Raw genomic sequence first — 24,094 nt, forward strand, 5'->3', positions numbered from 1 at the left:
GGTTTTACCGGCAGTAATCTTATCGAAATATGAAATAAAGTGATTAGCGCTGTGATTTAAGTTTACGTACTATCGTTCTATCACAGGCAAAAAGACGCTGCATTCTTCTAAATAAAGCGATATTCAACATAATATCATCCCTTGTTTCATACCATACCATACCTTGTTAGATACCAATAATAAATCAAAAAAATGTTTTTACATCTTAAAATCATTTATCTCAATTCAACATGTTTTACTGATGACATTCCATTGAGAACATAATGCCCTTGCCTTTCGTGTGAGTTGGTTGAGAGTAAACTGTTTGGAGCACCTTTGATCATTTGTAATCAGCTGTGAATGTCTATATCACGTGAGTTGAACATCGTAAGAATTCAATTTCAAAATTCGAAAGTTCAGAAATACATCTCAAGTATAATTTTCAGTTCTGTTGATCGAATATTTTTTGAGATTATTGCTATCCAAAAACGCGAGCGGCCACCTTCTGGATTTTGCCGGACTCGTCTTTAGAGTATAGATACATAATATATACATAAATACAATTTTAAACGAATACAAAATACTCCAAACAGTCCAAATTCTCATTTAATGTTTGATTTAATCAAACTCGAAACAAGACAGCTTATTTACCGCACAATTCTGGAACAAACGCCGATAGCTTGTCAAAAATAGGCAAATGCTTTGCAAATTCCACTACAATGTAAATTGAGAAAGAAAAGGAAATAATGGCCTTAACAGGTATTTTGTTATAGATTATTAGTAAGGTGAATCTTGATCACTGAGTAGATGCTTTGTTATTCGAAAAATGTTTACATTGTTTAAATATGAGAAAAAAGTCATTGAAAAACTGTTCTGTAAAAAAAGCTAAATCTGGAGCTGCCGAAACCTTGGGATTCCCATACCGTATTATACCTTAAGTTCAAGAAGAAAAAAAAATTAAAAAACAAAAGGAAATCGTTATTGTGCTTCCAGTTGAAAACCGAAGTGAGCTCTCGCGACGATTGAGTTTTTCCTTATTTCCTGATGTCGCAACTGCATCGCGACTAGTGCGCATCTATGCTACCGCCGTGCGCCATGATGCGCACTAGTCGCGACGTAGTTGCGACAAAAGGAAACGGGAGAAAACTCGATTGTCGCGAGAGCTCACTTCGGTTTTCAACTGGAAGTACAATAAATTTTCCTAAATGTACAAAACACAACTGAATTGTATCCATCGTCTTTTTTTCAGCGTTACATCTGTTTGTCGACGCCCTAAATGGTAAAATAAATGGTCAATTGCGTAGTGAAGAATAGTAGGGCGTAGACTTATTCAAAAGATGCGTCCTGGAATATTTATCCGGACACGACTGTTTTCTTATTAAAGCTATCTCCAAACCTATGCGAAACGGCTTTAGTTGTTGCTGGGCAACTGGAACTGACTGTCGTTACGATTCCGTTCCGTAGATGCTTACTGCGATGTTTATGCGCTATTCATAACTGCAGCGGAGCGACTATGAAGTACTAAATTGCGACAAGTCGCAGTCGCCCTGCGACAGCGCATTCGCTTCGCGTTGGTTTGGTGAAACCACAAAACAGCGATGTTTGTGCAGATTGACATCGTTTGGATCGTTTGCCCTTATCAGCAATAAATCATATTTTTAAGTCGTTGATCATTCATTATCTTTAGAATGGGTTGCTCTACCGTCTTAATAAGCGACCGGATACCAATCAGACGATTTTTGATCCACACTAGCGCAGAAAACAGTGTCATGGTAAAATGGGATGGAATTTTGGTGACCATTAATTACGACACTCGTATGTTTTTGCATGGGCTCCACACGTTTCATATCAAAAATATCTTTGTTTATGTTGTTATTTGTTTGATGATAAGACATATTTTCATACCTTCAAAGTAACAAGCAGGTAGTACCACGTAGCAACCCTATAGCCAGAGATATGCGGAGTGAAAAACTGTCGAAATGGCAACGTATGAGAAGGTGTGAAATCTTGGAAATAATACTGGCATCACTTGAACTTTTTGCGTGCCTACGCGGAAGAAATAAACTACCCAATAGTGAGTTCAATTCACCCAACGTCGAACATCCGTACGGGGAGCCAAATTTGAGTTGGCTTCCCGTATTGAACTGGCGTCGTTGCCACACTGGGGATTTTCAAAAGCAAAAGGCTCCAAATTCAATTACAACAGCTGATGCTGCAAAATTTCCAGAAAGTAGATGTTTCCTGAAGGGAAAAAGTGTGATGAATCGATTGCGCGGGGTTTCGTGCTGGGAAGACTACTTTAAAGTGCCCATTTTGCCCCAATTCCCCTAAAAATCACAATATTTCTACTATGCATCAGGCTGACGCTGACATTTCTTCAATAATTATAGGTTTCATGAAGATAAAAGTGCGATGAATCGATTGTGCGTGGTTTCGTGCTGGTCAGACCTCTTTGAAGTGCTCATTTTGCACCAATTCCCCTGATATCACAACATTTCTGTTATGCCTCGAGATGACGCTGATATTTCTTCAATAACTATAAGTTTCCTGAAGAGTGCGAGCTTACGCTGATATTTCTTCAATAAATATATGCCATTTTGCCCCAATTCCCCTGAAATTACAAAATTTTTGCTATGTTTCGAGCTGACGCTGACATTTCTTCAATAATTTTAAGTGTGCTGGAAGGAAAAAGTGCGATTAATCGATTGCGCGGGAATTCATGCTAGGCAGGCCACTTTAAAGTTAACATTTTGCTCCAATTTTCCTAAAATCACAATATTTCTGCTATGCCTCGAGCTGACGCTGATATTTCTTCAATAAATATGTTTCCTGGAGGGAAAAAATGCGATGAATCAATTTCGCGGGGTTTCGTGCTGGACAGACTTTAAAGTGACCATTTTGCCCCAATTCCCCCAAATTCACAATATTTCTGCTATGCCTCGAGCTGGCGCTGATATTTCTTCAATAAATATATGTTTCCTGAAGGTAAAAAATGCGATTAACCCTTGTGTGGTCGGCTGGGTACCCGGGTACCTTTTTGGAATTCAATTCGCGATATCTAAATGAATTTTCATAGTAGGAGGTTGAAACTCTGCCATATCCACAATAATGACGGCCAAAATCGATTGAATGGGTTAACTGAAGTTTTGATTCAGGAGGTGTGGAGGGAGGGGTTCCGACATTTTTTTACCCTTTAAATGGCCGGCAGGGTACCCGGGTACCCACGAAACTAAAATGCTTATATCTTAGGCAATTTTTTACCGTTTTTAATCGTTTTGGGCTCATTCGTTTCAAAATTTTGTCCTTTATCATGCTGTTTTAGGATTACATCGGTCCGGACCGTCGGATCACCGGGAAATCCGGATTTCTAGGGACATGTCCTGCATAGATTACACTGATCGTGGATTTCGATAGGTAAATAGCAATATGGGTATCAAACTTCTTGATATTTCATCGGCAGGTTGATTTTTATTGATTTGGGTCCATCAGACGTGCAGATCTTCAATTGGCCATTCCAGAACAGGTTCCTCGAGGGGTCATAGGTGGCCATGGACACTTTTCAAGGGAACATCAACAATATGGGTATCAAACTTCTTGAAATTATTTCTAACGTGTGTTCTTGACAAGTTGAGTCCGGAGTGGCCACTTTGGAACAAGTTTCCCGGGTGGGGAGGGGAGGAGGGGGGTGTTTGGTCAAGGTTGGCCGAACACATTTCTCATTGGATCCCCAACAATATGGATGTCAAAATTCTTGAAACTTCCACAGCAGGCTGTTGTTTATTATCTTGGTTCCAACAGATGTGTGAAAATTTGAGTGTCTATTTCGGAACAGGTTCCCAGTGGGGCCAACAATGGTCATAAACATTTTTCAATGGATCCTCAACAATATGGGCATCAAACTTCTTGAAATTGTCTCAGTAGTGTGTTTCTGATTGTTTTAGAGCCACCAGACGTGCTGACTTTATAGTTTCCATTGCAGAACAGGTCCCCGTAGGGTGTTAAGTGGCCATAAATACTTTTCAATAGAAATAAATATAAATAAATATAAATAAAAAAAAATAGAAAGCTGCAGTTTTTTGTAATCCATGTGTTGAGAGCCATATCAATGCAAAGTGGACCACCGAAAGCTCCGAAACAACCGGAGAAATGGTTGATTCTGAAAGTTTGTCCTAGAAAACTGAGACTTTTTAGAATTTTAGTGTTGTAGCAATGAGCGAACAAAATCAATACAAAGACTACTCATTTATCCCGGATGGCCACTAAGTGGTTTTAGAAAGTTCTGGAACATCAGGAGAATTAACCAGGTGTAGAAGATTATATTTTGAAGTTGCGATTTTGACGTAGGACTTACGTCTTTCTTTACTATACTGGGTGTCATTTAGATTTTTGGAAATCGAGAGCGTTACGCTGGAAGGGAAGATTTTGAACGTTACTAGCGCCTTTATCTTTCGATGGATTTTTATGATTTATATATCAATCGACTCGGACACTCTCCACCATTTTGCCTATTTCATTGAAACTTAAGATATTTAACGATAAGCTATTGAAAATTTCAATTCTTGTCAAAAGCAGTAAAAATTTCATATGTAACCAATCCCGTGCATTCCTAACACGGACAGCAGAATGCGGTATGTCACGGGCCGTCGGGTCTACCGGAAGACTTTTTTTGTGTATAAAAGAAACAGTGCCTGCCGTGTGCGAGGCTTTACAATTCGTGACAGCAGCGCGTACTGACGTGCTTTTTGCTCGCGCATTTTTCGTTTCGTTCGTTCGTTCGCTGTGTTACACAGCGACAGCATGCAGTCAGCAGCGGTAGAACTGTCGGTGGGTGGTGGGTCTGCGAATATGCATGAAGTGGGCGCATTTTTTGTCATACTGTGCTTGATGATGGTCGGATGCAGTGGTGAGCGATTGCATCCATTGCAACCGAGCATCGCTCGGAGTTCACGGCTAGAGGCCGATGATGTCTTTTATTTTTTTTGCAGAAAGCATTAGCAATTAAAGATGCACAATCAGCAATAGCGTTAATATCCATTTTACATTAGAAAATTTCGCTGTATTACATTGTAAGAAAAACCTCAAAAAATAATTTCTAGATTTCAATCTAGAAATAAATTTAAATAAACTTTATCTTATTCTTTGTTTTTCGTTTTCTGAGAAATTGTATTATTAAACTTGACGTAGACTCGAAGTTTGGAATCAAAACATTAAATAATTTTTGTTGACGTATTAACAGTACCTCCTCTATTTTTGTAGGGTTACTGCTCCTTAACTTGTTTCTTATTGTTGTGATTTTTTCAGCAGTAAGCACGCATGTTAGCAAAAAAGCAACGAAATTGGTGCTGTATTTCTTTGTTTGGAAAACGGGTCAGTTCCTCTAAAATAACACATTTTGCCCAAGTCTGAAAATTTTATAAATAGTAAACTTCAAATACTATCATCAATAAGAAATCTATAAATGACCTACATTTGCTTGAGTAAATAAGGACTTAATAGTTAGAAACAAAGCAATTTTAATTATGTATTTAATTATTAGTTTTATTTCCAGAAGTTTTGAATAAACAAATTGCTAATAATTCTACACGGCATGGAAGTTGTCGTTTCCAATATCAATACCTATAATCAAACTCCATAGATCCAAAAGTTATAAGTTAAATGTAAATACGTTACGTTTATACAAGTCCTACGTCTACTCGCGGTTATGTTGAAAACATTACCCATTGCTCGTTTTTTTTATAAATCTATTGTTGAACTATTACTTGTTGTAGCATTGTGAGAGTTAAATCATTGCATGACCAACGCATTGACCACCATTGGTCATCTGGCGCTGAATGTCCGGAACACCCATAGTAAAAACAAATTCTTGAAAATCGTCCTAGAATACAGTGGTTTGTTATGAATGTGAGAGCAAAACTCCGCTAAATGGTTCTCCGGGAACTCCGGAACATTCTGAGAAAAGGGCCAATTTTTAAATTCATTCTCATAAACCGTACTGTTTCACAAAACTATTTATGCATCAAAATGAGATCAATATCATTCAGGAAAAGGTAATCAATTCTAGAAACTCGCCCTAGAAAGCTGCGACTTTTTTTGTAGTTGTGTGCGATCAAAATCAATTCGAGGATCATTCATTGACACCGTGTGGCCGTTAGGTGAGCATCTGGAAGCTTCGGAACTTTCGAAGATGTGCCAATTTTTAAGTCGTCCTAGAAAGTTGTGAGTTTTTAGAAATCGCTTGTTGAGAAATATGAGAGCATAATTGATACAATCTAAACGGATAGCCTTAATACATCTAATAATGCTGCGACTTTCAATAAATCGTTCGTTCATTTCAAGTGGTGGAATATAATGGGATAGTACGAAATCGCCTTATGACAAGTGAAGACACTCCACTAGAAGCTCTAAACAACCTTTAACTGACGTATTGTAGAGCTCCATAATTGTCAATCTTGGGTGATGTTCCTCCAGCTTTCATAAACGTTTAGGGTTCCCAGGTCCGATTCCACCGCGTGCAGCAAACACGAAGTCGCTGGCATCTATTCGGATCTCTGGTGAATATTGTTTTTGCTATTCTTTCTTCCGACATTCGCACTAAGTGACCGGCCCTCTGGAGTTTGCCGTATTTTATACGATTCACAATATTTTCTTCTTTATACACTTGATACAGCTCGTGATTTATGCGTCTGCGCCACACTTTTTTTCTAATTTCCCATCGAGAATTGTACGTAGCACTTTTTGCTCGAAAACCCCAAAAGCTTTCCGGTACACCTCTTTTTACATCCTAACGAATCAGAGCAAATTTCGTTTCCAATATTCGAGGAAGCCCCTATTCGCAGCAGCAATACGTCTTTTCACTTCACAGGAAACGTCATTGTCACATGTCATGTGTTCAAAGATAAACAAATTCTTCAACATCTCCCCATCAAGCACTACCTCAGCACTAACACGAATAGGCCTACCTTTATCTTTACCCGCAACCATGTACTCCGTCTTGGTAGAGTCGATGATTTAGCCTATCTTCGTCTGCTCCCTCTTCATTACGGCAAAAGCCTCCACTACTGCCCTGTGATAGTTATCAATGTAGTCAATATTGTCCGCAAAGATCAGGAGCATATGCGACCATGTTATGATAGTGCAATTCTTTTGCACTCCAGATCTCCTAATCACCCCCTCGAGTGCAATATTTACAATAAATTTGATAGCGCATCACTCTGCTTCAATCTCTCCACGATCACAAACGCGGTTGATACGTCGTCTGCAACCCGAATACTTTATTTCGAGCCATCAAGCGTTGCACGTATCATCGTAATCAGCTTCGCTGGAGAACCGTGTTCAGACATTATCTGCCACAGCTAATTTCTTTTCACTGAATCGTACGCTGCTTTGAAATCAATAGACAGATGGTGAGTCTGCAAGTTGTACTCCCGAATTTCATAAAGGATCATCTTCAGGCTAAACATCTCATCGCCGACATCTCATCGGCCTTCACGGCCAGACAGGTAGATTTTGAAACTGGAACGACGAAACTGATTAGACTAGCCAGTTTCTTCATCTACTGAGAGAGCGGGTCTAGTTACAGATTTTTGTTTCACACAGATTATCAGTGGACTCAGAATCGAAGTAGGGAAGGGGGTGGAAATGATGATGCAATCACTCGTCCACTGCAAGCCGAACGTACCTCTGTTCGTACGGAATTTATTGGAATTGTTGGGTTAAGGTTCGAGAGGCAGAGGTCCGTCTTGGTTAATGAACTGTCAAAGTTATAGATAGAAAGCAAATGATGTAATTTCTAATTGGATGTAGGAAACGAGCTCTTTAGTTCATTTCCAATTCTAGCAGAAACGGCTAGAATAGTCAAGTTGAAGGTATAGGAAAAGAAATGGATATGGTATGAAAGTCCATTTCCAGTTCTAGCGATTGCTAGAGATAAATATAAAGAAAGATACAAAGTAGGAGAATGGAACGGCCTTTGGATTGAACCCACGACCTCCTGCGTATGAGGCAGAAGCAGTAGCCTTATGACTACCAAGCCCGCTATCTTCTCCTACTTTTTTTACTTTGTTACAAAAAAATTGTTCACGATTACGCAACTGTTGAACACAAAATGTAAGAAATGACGATTGCTTCGGGAATTCCGGTATTTCAGGAGGACTTCTTGGTGGCCACTCGGGATCAATGAATGATATTCGCAATCTCGCGCTTAGAATTTTTAGGGCGTAACTGTATTGATCGATTTATCTTAGACGATATTTTCCTTTTATCAATGTAGTGAATTGCGGTAGTTTGTCGAAGGTTCATGGTTGTAATGAAGGATGATTGCATCTTCTACCTGAAGCAAATATAAAATCGATGAAGAGAAATCGATCAATACAGTTACGCCCCTATGATTCTAAGCGCGAGCAAAGACTCTTCTTCTATACTGCTATTACAAACGATTTTCGAAAGTTTCTAGAACGAACTGCAATAATTGACCACTGCTCTGGATGCCTCTGCACTTCTGGAGCACCATTTGGGGGCCACCAGGTAGCCCTTGCATTAATTTTGCTCTCACAACAAATGACGAATTTCAAGAATTAACCACTGCTCCGGATGATTCGGAGATTCTCAAGGATAACTTAGTTTCCACCTGGAGTCAATGAATGGCCCTGGACATTACTTTACAGCGGATTGTTTATAAGAAAAGGCGCAAATTTCTAGAACAAACTTTCGTAGTATCAGATAGAGGCCACCTAGGATCGAAGAGGAGTGCATGTATTGGTTTTGATGTGACAATGTTAAAACAAACGGTTTATGAAAAGTCACATCTGTTTAGAAGAATTTCTGGAATCGATCATATCTCCGAGTGTCCGGAATCTTATGGTGGGTCTCCTGTTGGTCACCCGGCGTCAAGGAGTGGTCCTTGCATTTATTTTGCACTCACATTGCTAGATAAATTGATTTAAAACAATGAGCTCTGAAAATGTTAATGAACATTCTTGACTCCTCAGGGAACCTATTCCGGAATTGGAGATCCGGGGTGAACTTGTTTGATGAACCTAAATAGATCAGAAATAAACGCTTGAGACAATTTCAAGAAGTTTGACACCCATATTATTGGGGTTCCAATGAGAAATAATTTTGGCCAACCCCGGCTCCCGGGGAACCTGTTCCAGAATGGCCACTCCTGAGTAAACTTGTCTGGTGAGCCTAGGATCATTAAGGACATACACAAGAGTTAATTTCATGAAGTGCAGACCACTTTAGAGTGCTCATTTTGCCCCAATTCACAATATTTCTGCTATACCTCGAACTGACGCTGATATTCCTTCAATAAATATATGTTTCCTGAAAGGAAAAAGTGCGATATGGAAAAGGAAGATATGAATCCCTTTTTATCAAACACTTCTCGCTTAACTTTTCAAAAGGTCCTAAGTAACATTTTTTTCATGAATTAATTTGAGTACTGTAATCAAAAGCTTTCATATTGGTCTGTTGATTGCGCTGTTCAAATTAATTAATGAAAAAATTTTACTTAGGACCTTTTGAAAAGTTAAGCGAGACTTCATTAAAGTATTTATTTTAAACTAGAATTAAAGTTAATCACTTTGATTCCTTCTTTCAATTGATATATTATCTTGGTTTATGACATTATGACATTATGGTTTATTCACATTTTCTCGATTTAAGACAAGAGGATATATGATCTCTTCTTCCAAAGAATGCATTTGCCCGGCTGATGCGTCATGACGGTAAGGTAGGATATGAAACATGCATTTATATATTTATATATTTATTAATGAAATATCAGCGTCACCTCGAGTAGTAGTAGTAGTAGAAATATTGTGATTTTTAGGGAAATTGGAGCAAAATGGGCACTTTAAAGTGGTCTATCCAGCACGACATCCCACGTAAACGATTCATCGCACTTTTTCCTTTCAGGAAACATATATTTATTGAAGAAATATCAGCGTTAACTCGAGGCATAGCAGAAATAGGGATCCTATAATGAGAGATATGCGAAAGCGGCCATTGTAAGCCAATCGAGCATTGAGAACTGTCAAAACGTGAGCCAAATGAACGTTCTTATTGTTGCAGATTGAGACGATGTTGAGAGGTATTGAGATAGATTTTAAGAAAAGTTTCACCAAATAAAAAATTTGTTTTTTTTTTGAGTGCCTACCAAATAAATAAAGGAATAAAACAAAAGATGGCGTCTTCGCCTATATCTTATTCTAGTATTTCTAGTACCACGTAAGCAATTTTGAACTTCTAACAATGCAGGTACTCAACAACCATCTGTTCAATATGGAGGTAAAGATCAAACTTTTTTATTCGTGTATTCATTTGGTACACCTACCATTCCGAGGGTTATTTTAAGAATATGCACCGACGATTTTTAGCAGAAAACAATATCAACTGTGGCCTTTGCGAAATGTTGTCACATGAATTATTTTAAAATTATTTTAAGCTTTTAGTGGAATATATTTACTTGTCATAAGACGAGTTTGTACAATTCCATTTAATTGCACTACTTCATTGTACCTTTGACAGATACGTATTTCGACCTTAACAGTAAGGTCATCTTCAGTGTCTCGTACATGAAGTCGAGTCAAGTACGAGACACTGAGAACGACGAGATATCTGTCAATGGTACAATTAAGTAATGGAATTAAATGGAATTGTACAAACTTGTCTTATGGCAAGTATTCAAGTATATTTTGTGTAACGAAGCTTTGCATTAATCATCAGGCTAAGGCCAGAATGGCATGTGCAGTGCATAAAGGTCTTCTCCATTCAGCTCGGTCTATGGCTGCACGTCGCCAACCACGCAGTCTGCGGATGGTCCGCAAATCGTCCTCTACATGATCGCTCCACCTTGCTTGCAGTATACCTCGCCTTCTTGTTCCCGTCGTTTTCGAGAACCATTTTCACCGGATTACTGTCCGACATTCTGGCTACGTACCCAGCCCACCACAGTATTCCAATTCTCGCGGTGTGAACGATGGATGGCTATCCCAAACGCTGATGCAACTCGTGGTTCATTCGACTCCTCCACGTACCGTCCGCCATCTGCACCCCACCATAGATGGTACGCACACCTTTCTTTTCGAAAACTGCCAGTGCACATTGGTCCTCCACGAGCATTGTCCAGGTCTCGTATCCGTAGAGATCTAAGCGTTTTGTAGATAGTCAGTTTTGGCACGGCGGCGAACTCTATTCGATCGGAGCGTTTTGCGGAGTCCAGAGTACGTTAGATTTCCTGCCATGCTGGTATCGTTATCGGAGGTCACCAGTGAGCCCAAGCACACGAATTCTTCAATCATCTCGATTACGTCACCACCGATACAAACTCAAGGAAGGTGGCTTACGTTGTCCTCTCTTGAGCCTCTTGAGTAAGGGATGTGATGCACACCAAATGATCGTTGGACCTATCGGAAATTATTTTTGAGTTGACAAGTAGTTCACTGAAAGTTGAAAATTATTCGTAATATAATTGCATTGTGTAAATGACTATATTATAAAGAATAGTATAGAATTGCATAGCATAGAATTTTATTGGAACATTGAACCATTTCAAGTATAATAGTTTGAAACACATTTTTACATTATTATTTACGAAAAGTTCCCACAATTCGGCTCTAGGAAGTAGGGCATGTTCCCAGGATGCACTTGTTAGTCGTTGCATCGAAAATGGTACCGGTAGCGCATTCAAACTCGATCGGTGAGTAGTTTTCGTCGCAGATGTAATATTTCATACAGTTGTATGCGTTGACGTACATCTGGGGAGCTGCAACGGTGGAGTCACACTGATTTTCCGTGCACTGAAGCTCCGCAGCCGGTACGCATTCCGTTGACGACGCATCGTAAGCCAAATCAGTTTGGCATTCCTTAGCATATTGTACTCCACCAATGCACAGAATATATTGGGTGCACGAGCCATTCACCGCAAGCCGGGTAACTCCGGTGGCCGGGCAGTTGTTCACAACACACACGTATTTGGGATCGCACTTTTGAATGTCCGGATTGAAGTAGAATCCAGCGGGGCAGGCGAACTCATATGGCGTACCTGCATAGCAGCTGTAATAGTTTGAGCAGTTGGTCTCATGCGATATGAATCCATTTACAGTTGAGTAGCCTGCATCTGTGCAGACATTGGCCACTGCCATTCCAGCACTAATGCCGAAAATGACGAGTATTAGAAATCCTATGAGAAATTTCAAAATAATTTGGTTATATACCCGGTAAACAAACATTTAGCTCAATGAAAATCTGTACTCACCTTTAATCATCTTCTTGATTTTCAATGAGATTCGTTAGCAGATTAAAACAAGCCAGACAATATTGTCCCCCAATTTATACCACAATTCATTCTACGAGTATTATGAGCTTATCTCAATATCCAAATTAAAAATGTTGTCTCCCTACCAGTGCATTGTGTTAAGTTTTATCTCATATACCTAGAAACAACTCCTCAATCAATTATTCAAGTTCAGCTAGGGTATTGCTGAGATACAATCTAGTTTGGTTCAAAGTTAAAATTTTCAGATTAAAACTTGGCGACCATGAGCTTTTTTATCAAATTATCGGAATAATGTATTATTACCAAACAACTTTCAATAAACGTTTTCTGCAACACGCAAAAATTCAAATTATTCTCAGTGCGATTCGAATTGTTTTAAATTCTGGATAGATAAATTTGAGATATCCGTATAACAAATTTCAGCATTGATTCAATCTAATCCAAATCCAATCCTTCAATTCATAACATGTGCCTGCCCTCATATCAATAACATTCAAAAGCAAAGAATTAGTTTGTTTTCCATTTTTGGGAGAATCTCATTTTAGCAAAATCATTAATGTAAGTACATTTATAAATTAATGCAAACAAAAATTGGGAATAATAAGACCAATCACTTGATCATGTTATTTTGACTTTTCTAATGTAGTTCTTATTACATTTTTCAATTAATTCCATATTATTCGGCAACTCGGCCGTACGAAAACCATTTTTTTTGTTAAATATCTTGGCTGTGCTTATGCACAGCACATGTTTCGAAATGGACAAATTGATATGAAATTTGCGAAAAAGAATCCACGTGTTATGGAGGGACTCGAACCCTTAACCTTCTACTCTCTAGATAGGAGTGATTACCCCTACACAACAAGACCACTTAAAGGTCACGTTTGCGGAAAAGCCATCAGAATCCGAGTACCAACCTTCACCGCGGTTAGCTCTTTTTTGCAAATTGAATATCTTTCAGATGCTTGATTTGTTCAATCTTCACATGTGCTTCACTGTTGTATATCCACAGTAGGGCAGTTCAAATTTCAAAAATGTTCGGAAATTCCAACTCTCATATGTCTATTAGCATCATTTTGATAATATAGGAGTCCTGGCAAAATTTCAGGCAATTCGGTGGCCATTTAGGGGTGGCGCGAAGTCAATTTATGTTTATATGGAAATTTGTATGGGAAAAACTTAAAATTTATTCAAATCTCCCAACAACTCTTAAATCGTGATGAATTCAAATAAACATCCCCAACCTCCATTTTTGGAATCTATTTGAGCTCAACCAGTGGGTAACTAATTAATTTTGATTTATATTTTCACTGCTACGTTGAGGCTAATTACACCATTTTAGCCATTTATCCCATATTCACACTGTCAATAAAACCGTTCAATCAACTCATAACTAATGTGTTATCCGGAGTTCTCATTTATATAGATTACAAAAAGGGAGGTTGGGGATATTTATTTGAATTCATCATGATTCGACAGCTGTAGAGATACTTGAATGAATTTTACGTTTTTCCCATACAAATTTCCATCTAAACATAAATTGACTTCACGCCACCCCTAAATGGCTACCGAATAGCCTGAAATTTTGCCAGGACTCCTATATTATCAAAATGATGCTAATAGACATATGGGAGTTTTGTAACATTTTTGAAATTTGAACTGCCCTAATCCACAGTCAAGCGAGTGCACATTGTTTATTAAACGAGAGGATCGCACTCTATGCCCCCAACAACGGGCTGGGCGGATTTGTATAGAGTGCGAATCAATCACACTCTGCTGTGCCAAAGGCTTGCTTGGCTAAAGCATTTGATGAGTTTGATTGCCCTACGCCTGCGGTCGCGTGTACTCAGACGACTAATGACGGTGGAAGACCGACACTTGATTACAATTAATTGCATATTATTCGGCAACTCGGCCGTACGAAAACCATTTTTTTTGTGCAATATCTTGGCTGTGCTGTGCTCGGTTTCTGATGGCTTTTCTGCAAACGTAACCTTTAAGTGGTCTTTTTGTGTAGGAGTTATCACGCCTAGAGTAGGACGTTGAGGGTTCGAGTCCCTCCAAGACACTTGGATTCTTTTTCGCAAATTTCATATCAATTTGTCCATTTCAAAACATGTGCGGTGCATGCATATGCCAAACAGCCAAAATATTTAACAAAAAAAAATACATTTTTCAATGCACTGTATAATTTAAAAACACTAAGTTTTCATATAATTATCAGACTACAATCCAATCAATTTGGCCAAAAGAATAGTAAAGGCGGCACATGAGATCGTAAAGATAAGCTACCCTGAAATTTTGGGTTCACTGATAATAATTACGAGCATCATTGTGACCGTTGTTTTATTTTTGTGAGATGTTCGCTAAGACGAATAACGATAATCTCTCATTTGCAAATATCGTCATTTCCGGTGGTCTGGTCCACATGGGTGGGAGCATCATATCTTTGTCAATAAACAGCAAACGATGCATACTTGGGACGAAATTGTAACTCACATCTGAAAATAAACGAAACATCTATCTCGAACGAACAGTGAATGAGTGAACTGATATATATATATATGTATAGGGTAAAACGACCTATTATGGAGGGGTTAAGCACCGTTTCAAAATGAAATTAATTACAAAAATTCTTCAAAAATTACCTGTTGGTCGAATTCCATATTGTAGTAGTTGAATAGGATGCTCGTTAACTATAGTTTCGTAAATATTACGTGAATTGCGTTGAACTTATGTTGTTTTGTTTTTATCACAATAAAAACAAACTACCGCAATAATAGGACGCAGTTGCCTATCGTTGCGATATTTTTTGAAGGTCAGTCCTATTGTTGCGGTATTGCATGTAATTCTTATGGAGAGCGTTACCGCAACAATAGGACCTTAGCACTATCGCAATAATAGGCTCAAGGGATTCAAATTTTTAACGAAATTTTGTCAAACAAAAGCTGTTCTAGTCGTTAATTCGAAGAGTATTAGCGTACCCACAGCAGGGCAGCAGGGACTATGTCCAAGGGCTTGACGATCCCTCCCCAGGCCATCTGCGAGTTGTGGGGCTTGCCTAGGATGTGGTGGGGTTTGACAGTGGGCCCTGTTAAACCTCTATAAAAAGCTGCATGTATCCGCAAGTAGGCCCCACCAAAGCGACCGTGTGCCGCTCAAAGCGCACAAGCCCAAGTCCTGGTGTTAGGTGGGACGCTAAACAGCCCTGACACGACGGCCCTCCGACGAGACAGGAGGTTTGCGCTGGCCCAATAAGCCGCCTAGAAAACCAATCATTACGAACAATATAAGAGATAATGCGACTCGATATAATCGGCAAAGACCTAGGCGACGAATACAGGATCACGATTGGAAGCTTGGAACATGGAATTGCAAGTCGCTAGGTTTCGCAGGTTGCGACAGGATGATCTACGATGAATTACATCCCCGCAACTTCGACGTCGTGGCGCTGCAGGAGATTTGCTGGACAGGACAGAAAGTGTGGAAAAGCGGGCATCGAGCGGCTACCTTCTACCAAAGCTGTGGCACCACCAACGAGCTGGGAACCGGCTTCATAGTGCTGGGTAAGATGCGCCAACGCGTGATTGGGTGGCAGCCAATCAACGCAAGGATGTGCAAGCTGAGGATTAAAGGCCGTTTCTTCAACTATAGCATCATCAACGTGCACTGCCCACACGAAGGGAGACCCGACGACGAGAAAGAAGCGTTCTACGCACAGCTGGAGCAGACATACGATGGATGCCCACTGCGGGACGTCAAAATCGTCATCGGTGACATGAACGCACAGGTAGGAAGGGAGGAAATGTATAGACCGGTCATCGGACCGGATAGTCTGCACACCGTATCGAATGACAACGGCCAACGATGCATAAACTTCGCAGCCTCCCGCGGAATGGTAGTCCGAAGCACCTTCTTTCCCCGCAAAAATATCCATAAGGCCACATGGAGATCACCTAACCAAGAAACGGAAAACCAAATCGACCACGTTCTAATCGACGGTAAATTCTTCTCCGACATCACGAACGTCCGCACTTACCGCAGTGCGAATATTGAATCCGACCACTACCTCGTTGCAGTATGCCTGCGCTCAAAACTCTCGACGGTGTACAACACGCGTCGAAGTCGGACGCCGCGGCTTAACATTGGGCGGCTACAAGATGGTAGACTAGCCCAAGAATACGCGCAGCAGCTGGAAGTGGCACTTCCAACGGAAGAGCAGCTAGGCGCAGCGTCTCTTGAAGATGGCTGGAGAGATATTCGATCCGCCATTGGTAGCACCGCAACCGCTGCACTTGGCACGGTGCCCCGGATCAGAGAAACGACTGGTATGACGGCGAATGTGAGCAGTTAGTGGAAGAGAAGAATGCAGCATGGGCGAGATTGCTGCAACACCGCACGAGGGCGAACGAGGCACGATATAAACAGGCGCGGAACAGACAAAACTCGATTTTCCGGAGGAAAAAGCGCCAGCAGGAAGATCGAGACCGTGAAGAAACGGAGCAACTGTACCGCGCTAATAACACACGAAAGTTCTATGAGAAGTTAAACCGTTCACGTAAGGGCCACGTGCCACAGCCTGATATGTGTAAGGACATAAACGGGAACCTTCTTACGAACGAGCGTGAGGTGATCCAAAGGTGGCGGCAGCACTACGAAGAACACCTGAATGGCGATGTGGCAGACGAAGATGGCGGTATGGTGATGGACCTGGGAGAACGCGCGCAGGACATAATTCTACCGGCTCCGGATCTCCAGGAAATCCAGGAGGAGATTGGCCGGCTGAAGAACAACAAAGCCCCTGGGGTTGACCAACTACCAGGAGAGCTACTTAAACACGGTGGTGAGGCACTGGCTAGAGCGCTGCACTGGGTCATTACCAAGATTTGGGAGGAGGAAGTTTTGCCGCAGGAGTGGATGGAAGGTGTCGTGTGTCCCATCTACAAAAAGGGCGATAAGCTGGATTGTAGCAACTACCGCGCAATCACATTGCTGAAACCTGCCTACAAGGTACTCTCCCAAATTTTATGCCGTCGACTAGCACCAACTGCAAGGGAGTTCGTGGGGCAGTACCAGGCGGGTTTTATGGGCGAACGCTCCACCACGGACCAGGTGTTCGCCATTCGCCAAGTACTGCAGAAATGCCGCGAATACAACGTGCCCACACATCATCTATTCATCGACTTCAAAGCCGCATATGATACAATCGATCGGGACCAGCTATGGCAGCTAATGCACGAACACGGTTTTCCGGATAAACTGACACGGTTGATCAAAGCGACGATGGATCGGGTGATGTGCGTAGTTCGAGTTTCAGGGGCATTCTCGAGTCCCTTCGAAACCCGCAGAGGGTTACGACAAGGTGATGGTCTTTCGTGTCTGCTATTCAACATCGCTTTGGAAGGGGTAATACGAAGAGCAGGGATTAACACGAGTGGTACAATTTTCAATAAGTCCGTCCAGCTATTTGGTTTCGCCGACGACATAGATATTATGGCACGTAACTTTGAGAAGATGGAGGAAGCCTACATCAGACTGAAGAGGGAAGCTAAGCGGATCGGACTAGTCATCAACACGTCGAAGACGAAGTACATGATAGGAAGAGGTTCAAGAGAAGACAATGTGAGCCACCCACCGCGAGTTTGCATCGGTGGTGACGAAATCGAGGTGGTTGAAGAATTTGTGTACTTGGGCTCACTGGTGACTGCCGAAAATGACACCAGCAGAGAAATTCGGAGACGCATAGTGGCTGGAAATCGTACGTACTTTGGACTCCGCAAGACGCTCCGATCGAATAGAGTTCGCCGCCGTACCAAACTGACAATCTACAAAACGCTAATTAGACCGGTAGTCCTCTACGGACACGAGACCTGGACAATGCTCGTGGAGGACCAACGCGCACTTGGAGTTTTCGAAAGGAAAGTGCTGCGTACCATCTATGGTGGGGTGCAGATGGCGGACGGTACGTGGAGGAGGCGAATGAACCACGAATTGCATCAGCTGTTGGGAGAACCATCCATCGTTCACACCGCGAAAATCGGACGACTGCGATGGGCCGGGCACGTAGCCAGAATGTCGGACAGTAACCCGGTGAAAATGGTTCTCGACAACGATCCGACGGGCACAAGAAGGCGAGGTGCGCAGCGGGCAAGGTGGATCGATCAGGTGGAAGATGACTTGCGGACCCTCCGTAGACTGCGTGGTTGGCGACGTGTAGCCATGGACCGAGCCGAATGGAGAAGACTCTTATATACCGCACAGGCCACTTCGGCCTTAGTCTGATTAAATAATAATAATATAGCGTACCCACAATTGTTTTCAATGGTATTATATCCAGAATGGACTACTTTAACACTACCGCAACATTAGGGCATACCACAACGATAGGACGTTTTACCCTATTATATTGTTAACTGGAATCACAAGGTTCCAAATCACTTACTTGAAACTTGATGGGCTACAGCTCTTCCTCGATGAACCTACGCCGAATGGAGTATCCTCCACTGGACTCGATCCTGACCCAATCGCTTCCAGTCGCCCTGAACATTAAGTGATGTCAGGTCCTCTTGAACTGTAAAAAGCCATCATGTACACAGCCTTCCACGAAGCCTACGGCCTCTTCCGGGTTCTCTTCTGAATATAATCTTCGCTTGACGCTTTTCCAGCATATGAAGAACGTGTCCGGCCCAAGGTAGTCTCCCGTGTTGTATAAGCTTAACAATATCCAGCCCTTTATACACCTGGTGAAACTCGTGATTCATGCGACTCCGCAAGATGCCGTTCTCCTTCTTACAGCCGAGTATTGCCCACAGCACCTTACGCTCGAATACTCCGAAAGCTCTCCGATAAACCTGGAAGAATCAGAGTAGTATGCAGCGCGAATTTTGTTCTCGTTTGCCGACTGCGGGACTTAGGATGGTTACTAAGTCCGTAATAACCCCTATTTACAGCTACAATACGCCTTTTCATCTCGCGGGTAACATCATTATCGCATGTCACTAATATCCCAAAATACACTAATTCTTCTACCACTTCAAATTTTTCACCATCCAGCACCAATTCACTAACACCACCACTAATAAACCCACGTTGATTGCTAGCTACTATGTAATTCATTCGCTTTCCTCGCTGTATCCCTCTTAAAATGCACAAAAGCATCTTCCACGGCACGGCGATCAATCTCGATAATATCGATATCGCCCGCAAAACCCAAGAGCATATACGATGCGTCTGCAAGTTGTCTCTCTCTTCTCTTCTCTTCGTTGGCATTACATCCCCCACTGGGACATTGCCGCCTCGCAGCTTAGTGTTCATTAAGCACTTCCACAGTTATTAACTGCGAGGTTTCTAAGCCAAGGTTACCATTTCTGCATTCGTATATCATGAGGCTAACACGATGATACTTTTATGCCCAGGGAAGTCGAGACAATTTCCAATCCGAAAATTGTCTAGACCGGCACCGTCTGCAAGTTGTACTCCAAGAATTTATCAAGGATTTGTCTCAGGGTAAACATTTGATCCATCGTTGGTCGGCCCTCACGAAAATCTGACTGGTATTCGCTGACAAAAGACTCTTCAAGCGGTCGCAATCTGTTGAACAGAATACGGGACATAATTTTGTACGCCGAAATACGGAGGGTTATTCCTCGGTAATGGGCACTCCTACCTGTGCCCTTTTTTAACACGTGCGTCCCCAACCCCCATATTACGGCAACACTCAAAATTCAAAACCCTGCAGCTTAGCCGGTTTCTAACGGGTTTTCAAGCAATCTTCTGGAATCGATAACAAAATTCCTATAGTTTAAGGAATCGAGATCATTTTTTGTGGAATGACCATGGTTTCGGATATATTCCCGGGAGTACTAGGGTAACCTTCCTCCCGAAGAAAAGGCCACTTACAGATTGGCTTCGAAACCCATCTTGCGACATTTCAAACCTCATGATTTTGCAAAACAAGTACACTGAAGTACATTTCGGTGATTTTCGATAGATTTGGACACCCTCCGGGTACTTTCGGACCCTGGTTACCTTAGGGAAGTGACCACTTTTCGTTTAATCTTGGAACCCATCAAAACCCATGGAACCCATGTCAAACTTCATGAAAACAAAACATGAAAGCAAGTACATTCAAACCTCCATTAATCGATATTGAAGGGACCATCGACTCATGGAAAGATTGAAATGTGGAGAAGAAAATCCTTGGATATCAGTAACCCACGAAATATTTTTTGATATGCCATAATTTGCTTCCATGAGTCGATATCGAGTCATAGAACATCGACTCATGGTGGTTTGACTGTACACTGAGTACATTTTGGCGACTTTTAGTCGAATTGGCCACCCTTCGGGTACTTCCAGGACCTGATTCCCTTGGGGAAGTGGCCTCTTTACGTTAAATCTTGAAGTCCATCTTGCGACATGTCAAACTTCATGATTTTACAAAATAAATACACTGAAACACATTTTGACTTTCGATCCAACTGGCCACCTCCCGGATGTTCCCAGAAACTGACTCCTCTGGGAAGAGGCCACTGAACGTGTTTCGTTCTATCTTGGAGCCAGCCCATTTTGGGACATTTCAAACTTCATGATTTTATAAAATAAGTACACTCAATCACATTTCGACGCTTTTAATCCACCTGGTCATCTCCCGGGAGTTCTCGGAACCCTATTACCACGACATCCTCATACAACCAGAAGGCACTCAGAGATTCGGTAAGGGATTCACTCGTTCTCAAATGCGATGCAACAAGTTATGCTGCTCATCATCGGACATCTCATCAACATCTCATCATCGGAGATCCACCAATCGTCGCGCAACAAACAACACATAGAAAGTTGACTGACTGCCCTGTAACGGTCAGAATTTTGTAATTATTAATTGTGTTTCTGTATATATGTGAATGGGCGAAAATCCCATTCAAAATGATTAACTGCCCCTTAACATCGTCATCATCGGTGATTTCAACATGCCCGGAATCAGCTGGCGAGCTTCTGGCAACGGTTTCCTCTACTGCGACGCTAGTCATTCTATGTTTAACTCGTGCACGACGAGTCTTCTGGACCATTACAGCTCAGCCACACTTCAACAAATCAACCATATTTCGAATGAAAATAACAGATGCCTGGATTTATGCTTTGCTAGTCTTCGTGACACTGCTCCATCAATTTCATTATCTCCTGCGCCGTTGGTAAAGTGGGTTGCCCATCATCCACCACTACACATTATTATCGAGAAACACAACTTAGTTGAAGGCAAAGACGACATTCCACCTGTTATTTACGACTTCTGGAAAGCAGACATCGGCAGCATGAACCATATTCTTTCGACACTGGACTGCGATGACATATTGCATGCTGACAATGTAGATGCTGCAGCTCAAACTTTTTCCCATGTTCTGTCGTACGTGATAGATAGACATGTTCCCAAGCAAAGCCTATCTGTTTTCCGCACTCCGTGGCATACACCTAGACTCCGGCAGTTAAAAAGGCAGAAGAAAGCGATTCTGAGGAAGTACTCCTAGCACAAGAGTTAACCACTACGTGCGACTCAATAATGTCTACAAGAGCGTCAGCCGTAGATGTTTTCTTCGCTATCAGAACAGCATACAACGTCGACTCAAGTCCCAGCCGAAGTCTTTCTGGAAATACGTTAAAGAACAGCGCAGCGAATATGGGATTCATTTTCAATGCAATGGAATGGTGCTGTTTTATCCGACCAGCAAGCCATGTGTGATCAGTTCGCATAGAAGTTCTTCGGTATTTTTTCGCTAGAGACTCTAACCGCTGAACAGATTAACGCCGCATCATGTATTACTGAGCCTTCAGGATTCATTATGCCTATTATTAACATCAATGACGATTCCATAATGGCAGCCGCAGGTAAACTGAAAACATCGACTTGCGTTGGACCTGATGGCATTCCTTTGGTAATATTGAAGAAGTCGATTGATAGTTTGTAAACCCCGCTGCTTAAGATCTTCAACATGTCGCTTGCTACTGGAGTGTTCCCTTCCTGCTGGAAAAGTGCATTTATGCTTCCTGTGTACACAAAGGGTGATAGGAGAGAAATCGATAACTACCGTGGAATATCGTCCTTAAGCGTTGTTTCAAAACTCTTCGAGCTCGTTGTGATGGATCGACCACTTTTCCACTGCAGGCGACATCTAAGCATAGACCAACATGGGTTCATCTCGGGACGCTCAACGACATCAAATCTTTTATGTCTCACCTCCTATGTGACTGACAGTATGCTAGAGCGAGCGCAATCTGATGTGGTGTACCTAGACCTTTCAGCAGCATTCGATAAAGTCAGCCATCAAATCGCTGTTGCAAAGCTTGAGAGGTTTGGAATATAAGGGACACTTTTGAACTGGTTCCAGTCCTACCTAAGCGACCGTCAGTCGCAAGTAGTCATAGGTAATTCCACTTCGGCATCGTTTCCCATTACCTCAGGCGTACCGCAAGGCAGTCATCTTGGACCCATTATCTTTCTCCTATATTTCAACGATGTAAACGCAGTAATAGAGGGGCCTCGGCTATCCTTCGCTGATGACTTCAAAATCTATTTAAATATACGCTCTGTAGTAGATGCACAGTTTCTACAACGGCAATTGGATGCCTTCGCCGATTGGTGCCAGAAGAATCGAATGCCTGTCCATCCTGACAAATGTTCAGTTATTACGTTTTCTCGACTAAAGAATACACAAGTTTATAACTATTTTCTTATTATTCCCGTAACACGGTAGATCACTTTGACGTAGTGTGTTGCGGTGTAAGATCTACCAAACAGAGCCCTAGCTTAATCCATTTTCTAGCTAGGGCAATGAGTTGTGGTAATTAAGGATTCATCGTATTTAGTCCCCGCTACCAACAGCAGTCTCAGAAATAAAACATAATTAATGTTACCTTGCAGACAGTTGAAAGACTCGAATTCCTCTTGTTTGAGGCTAAACTGTATGCAGCGGAAACAACTTTTCAAGCAATTAGTTAAAAAACCTCGGTACCCGTCCCTAGGCTGAACTGATTGCTGGAAAAATCGAGTTAGGGGTTTAAATACGTACTAACTCTTCTAGAACTGGTGAACACTGGTAGTGAGAGGAGCACACGGAAGTTCTTATTGCTGAACCAATTCTATTGCTTGAAATGGTCTTGTAGACAGAGCTAAATCCAGGTTTGTAGCTTTACTGGTGATACTCTAGAAGCAAGACAAGGATGTGGCTAGGGCTCCGATGCATGGCCAAAAACAGTATTACTGTTATGTTTTCTCAAGACAGGATTGATTTCCTATTGATAAGGGGCGCGCCTTCAATGGGATTGCTCTCTGTGAAGGGTCTAAATAGCGGGACCTTGTCATAGTGCTCTTGAGAAAACAAAACAACAACTGTATCGAAACCGATACTGCATTGCTCATCAATAGTAATGGAGTAATTCGACATGCACTTAAACACTAAGGATACGGGTAACGCTACAATAGATCTAATAACTGGTCGCAGTGGCACACCCGAACAGGAAAAAAAAACAGGAAAAAAAAACTATTTTCTTTCTGGAGTTCAGTTGGAAAGGGTGGACGAAATTATGGACTTGGGGGTAATACTAGACTCCCAGTTAACATTTAAGCAACACGTATCTTTTGCAGTAGATAAGGCTTCCAAATGTCTGGGATTTATCTTTCGGATAACAAAAATGTTTTCGGATATTTATTGCTTAAAGGCACTTTACTGTTCCTTAATGCGTTCGATACTGGAGTATGGCTCGACTATTTGGAGCCCATTCTACCACAATGGAGCAGAGAGAATCGAGTCAGTTCAACGGCGCTTCATTAGATTCGCACTC

At 41.6% G+C, this 24,094-nt stretch overlaps 1 protein-coding gene across 1 annotated transcript; it reads right to left on the minus strand.

Moving 5' to 3' along the window:
* Positions 1–11,512: 11,512 nt before the first annotated feature.
* On the minus strand, positions 11,513–12,268 carry LOC134226260 (uncharacterized). Its single transcript, XM_062706916.1, has 2 exons — positions 12,239–12,268; positions 11,513–12,163 (listed from the first exon to the last, which is right to left on the minus strand). The coding sequence occupies exons 1-2, from the start codon at positions 12,246–12,248 to the stop codon at positions 11,598–11,600; spliced, it is 576 nt and encodes a 191-aa protein (XP_062562900.1). The 5' UTR covers positions 12,249–12,268; the 3' UTR covers positions 11,513–11,597.
* Between the last annotated feature and the right edge of the window lie 11,826 nt (positions 12,269–24,094).

Source organism: Armigeres subalbatus, chromosome 3 (genome assembly GCF_024139115.2).
Source record: "Armigeres subalbatus isolate Guangzhou_Male chromosome 3, GZ_Asu_2, whole genome shotgun sequence".
Classification (NCBI taxonomy): Eukaryota; Metazoa; Arthropoda; class Insecta; order Diptera; family Culicidae; genus Armigeres; species Armigeres subalbatus.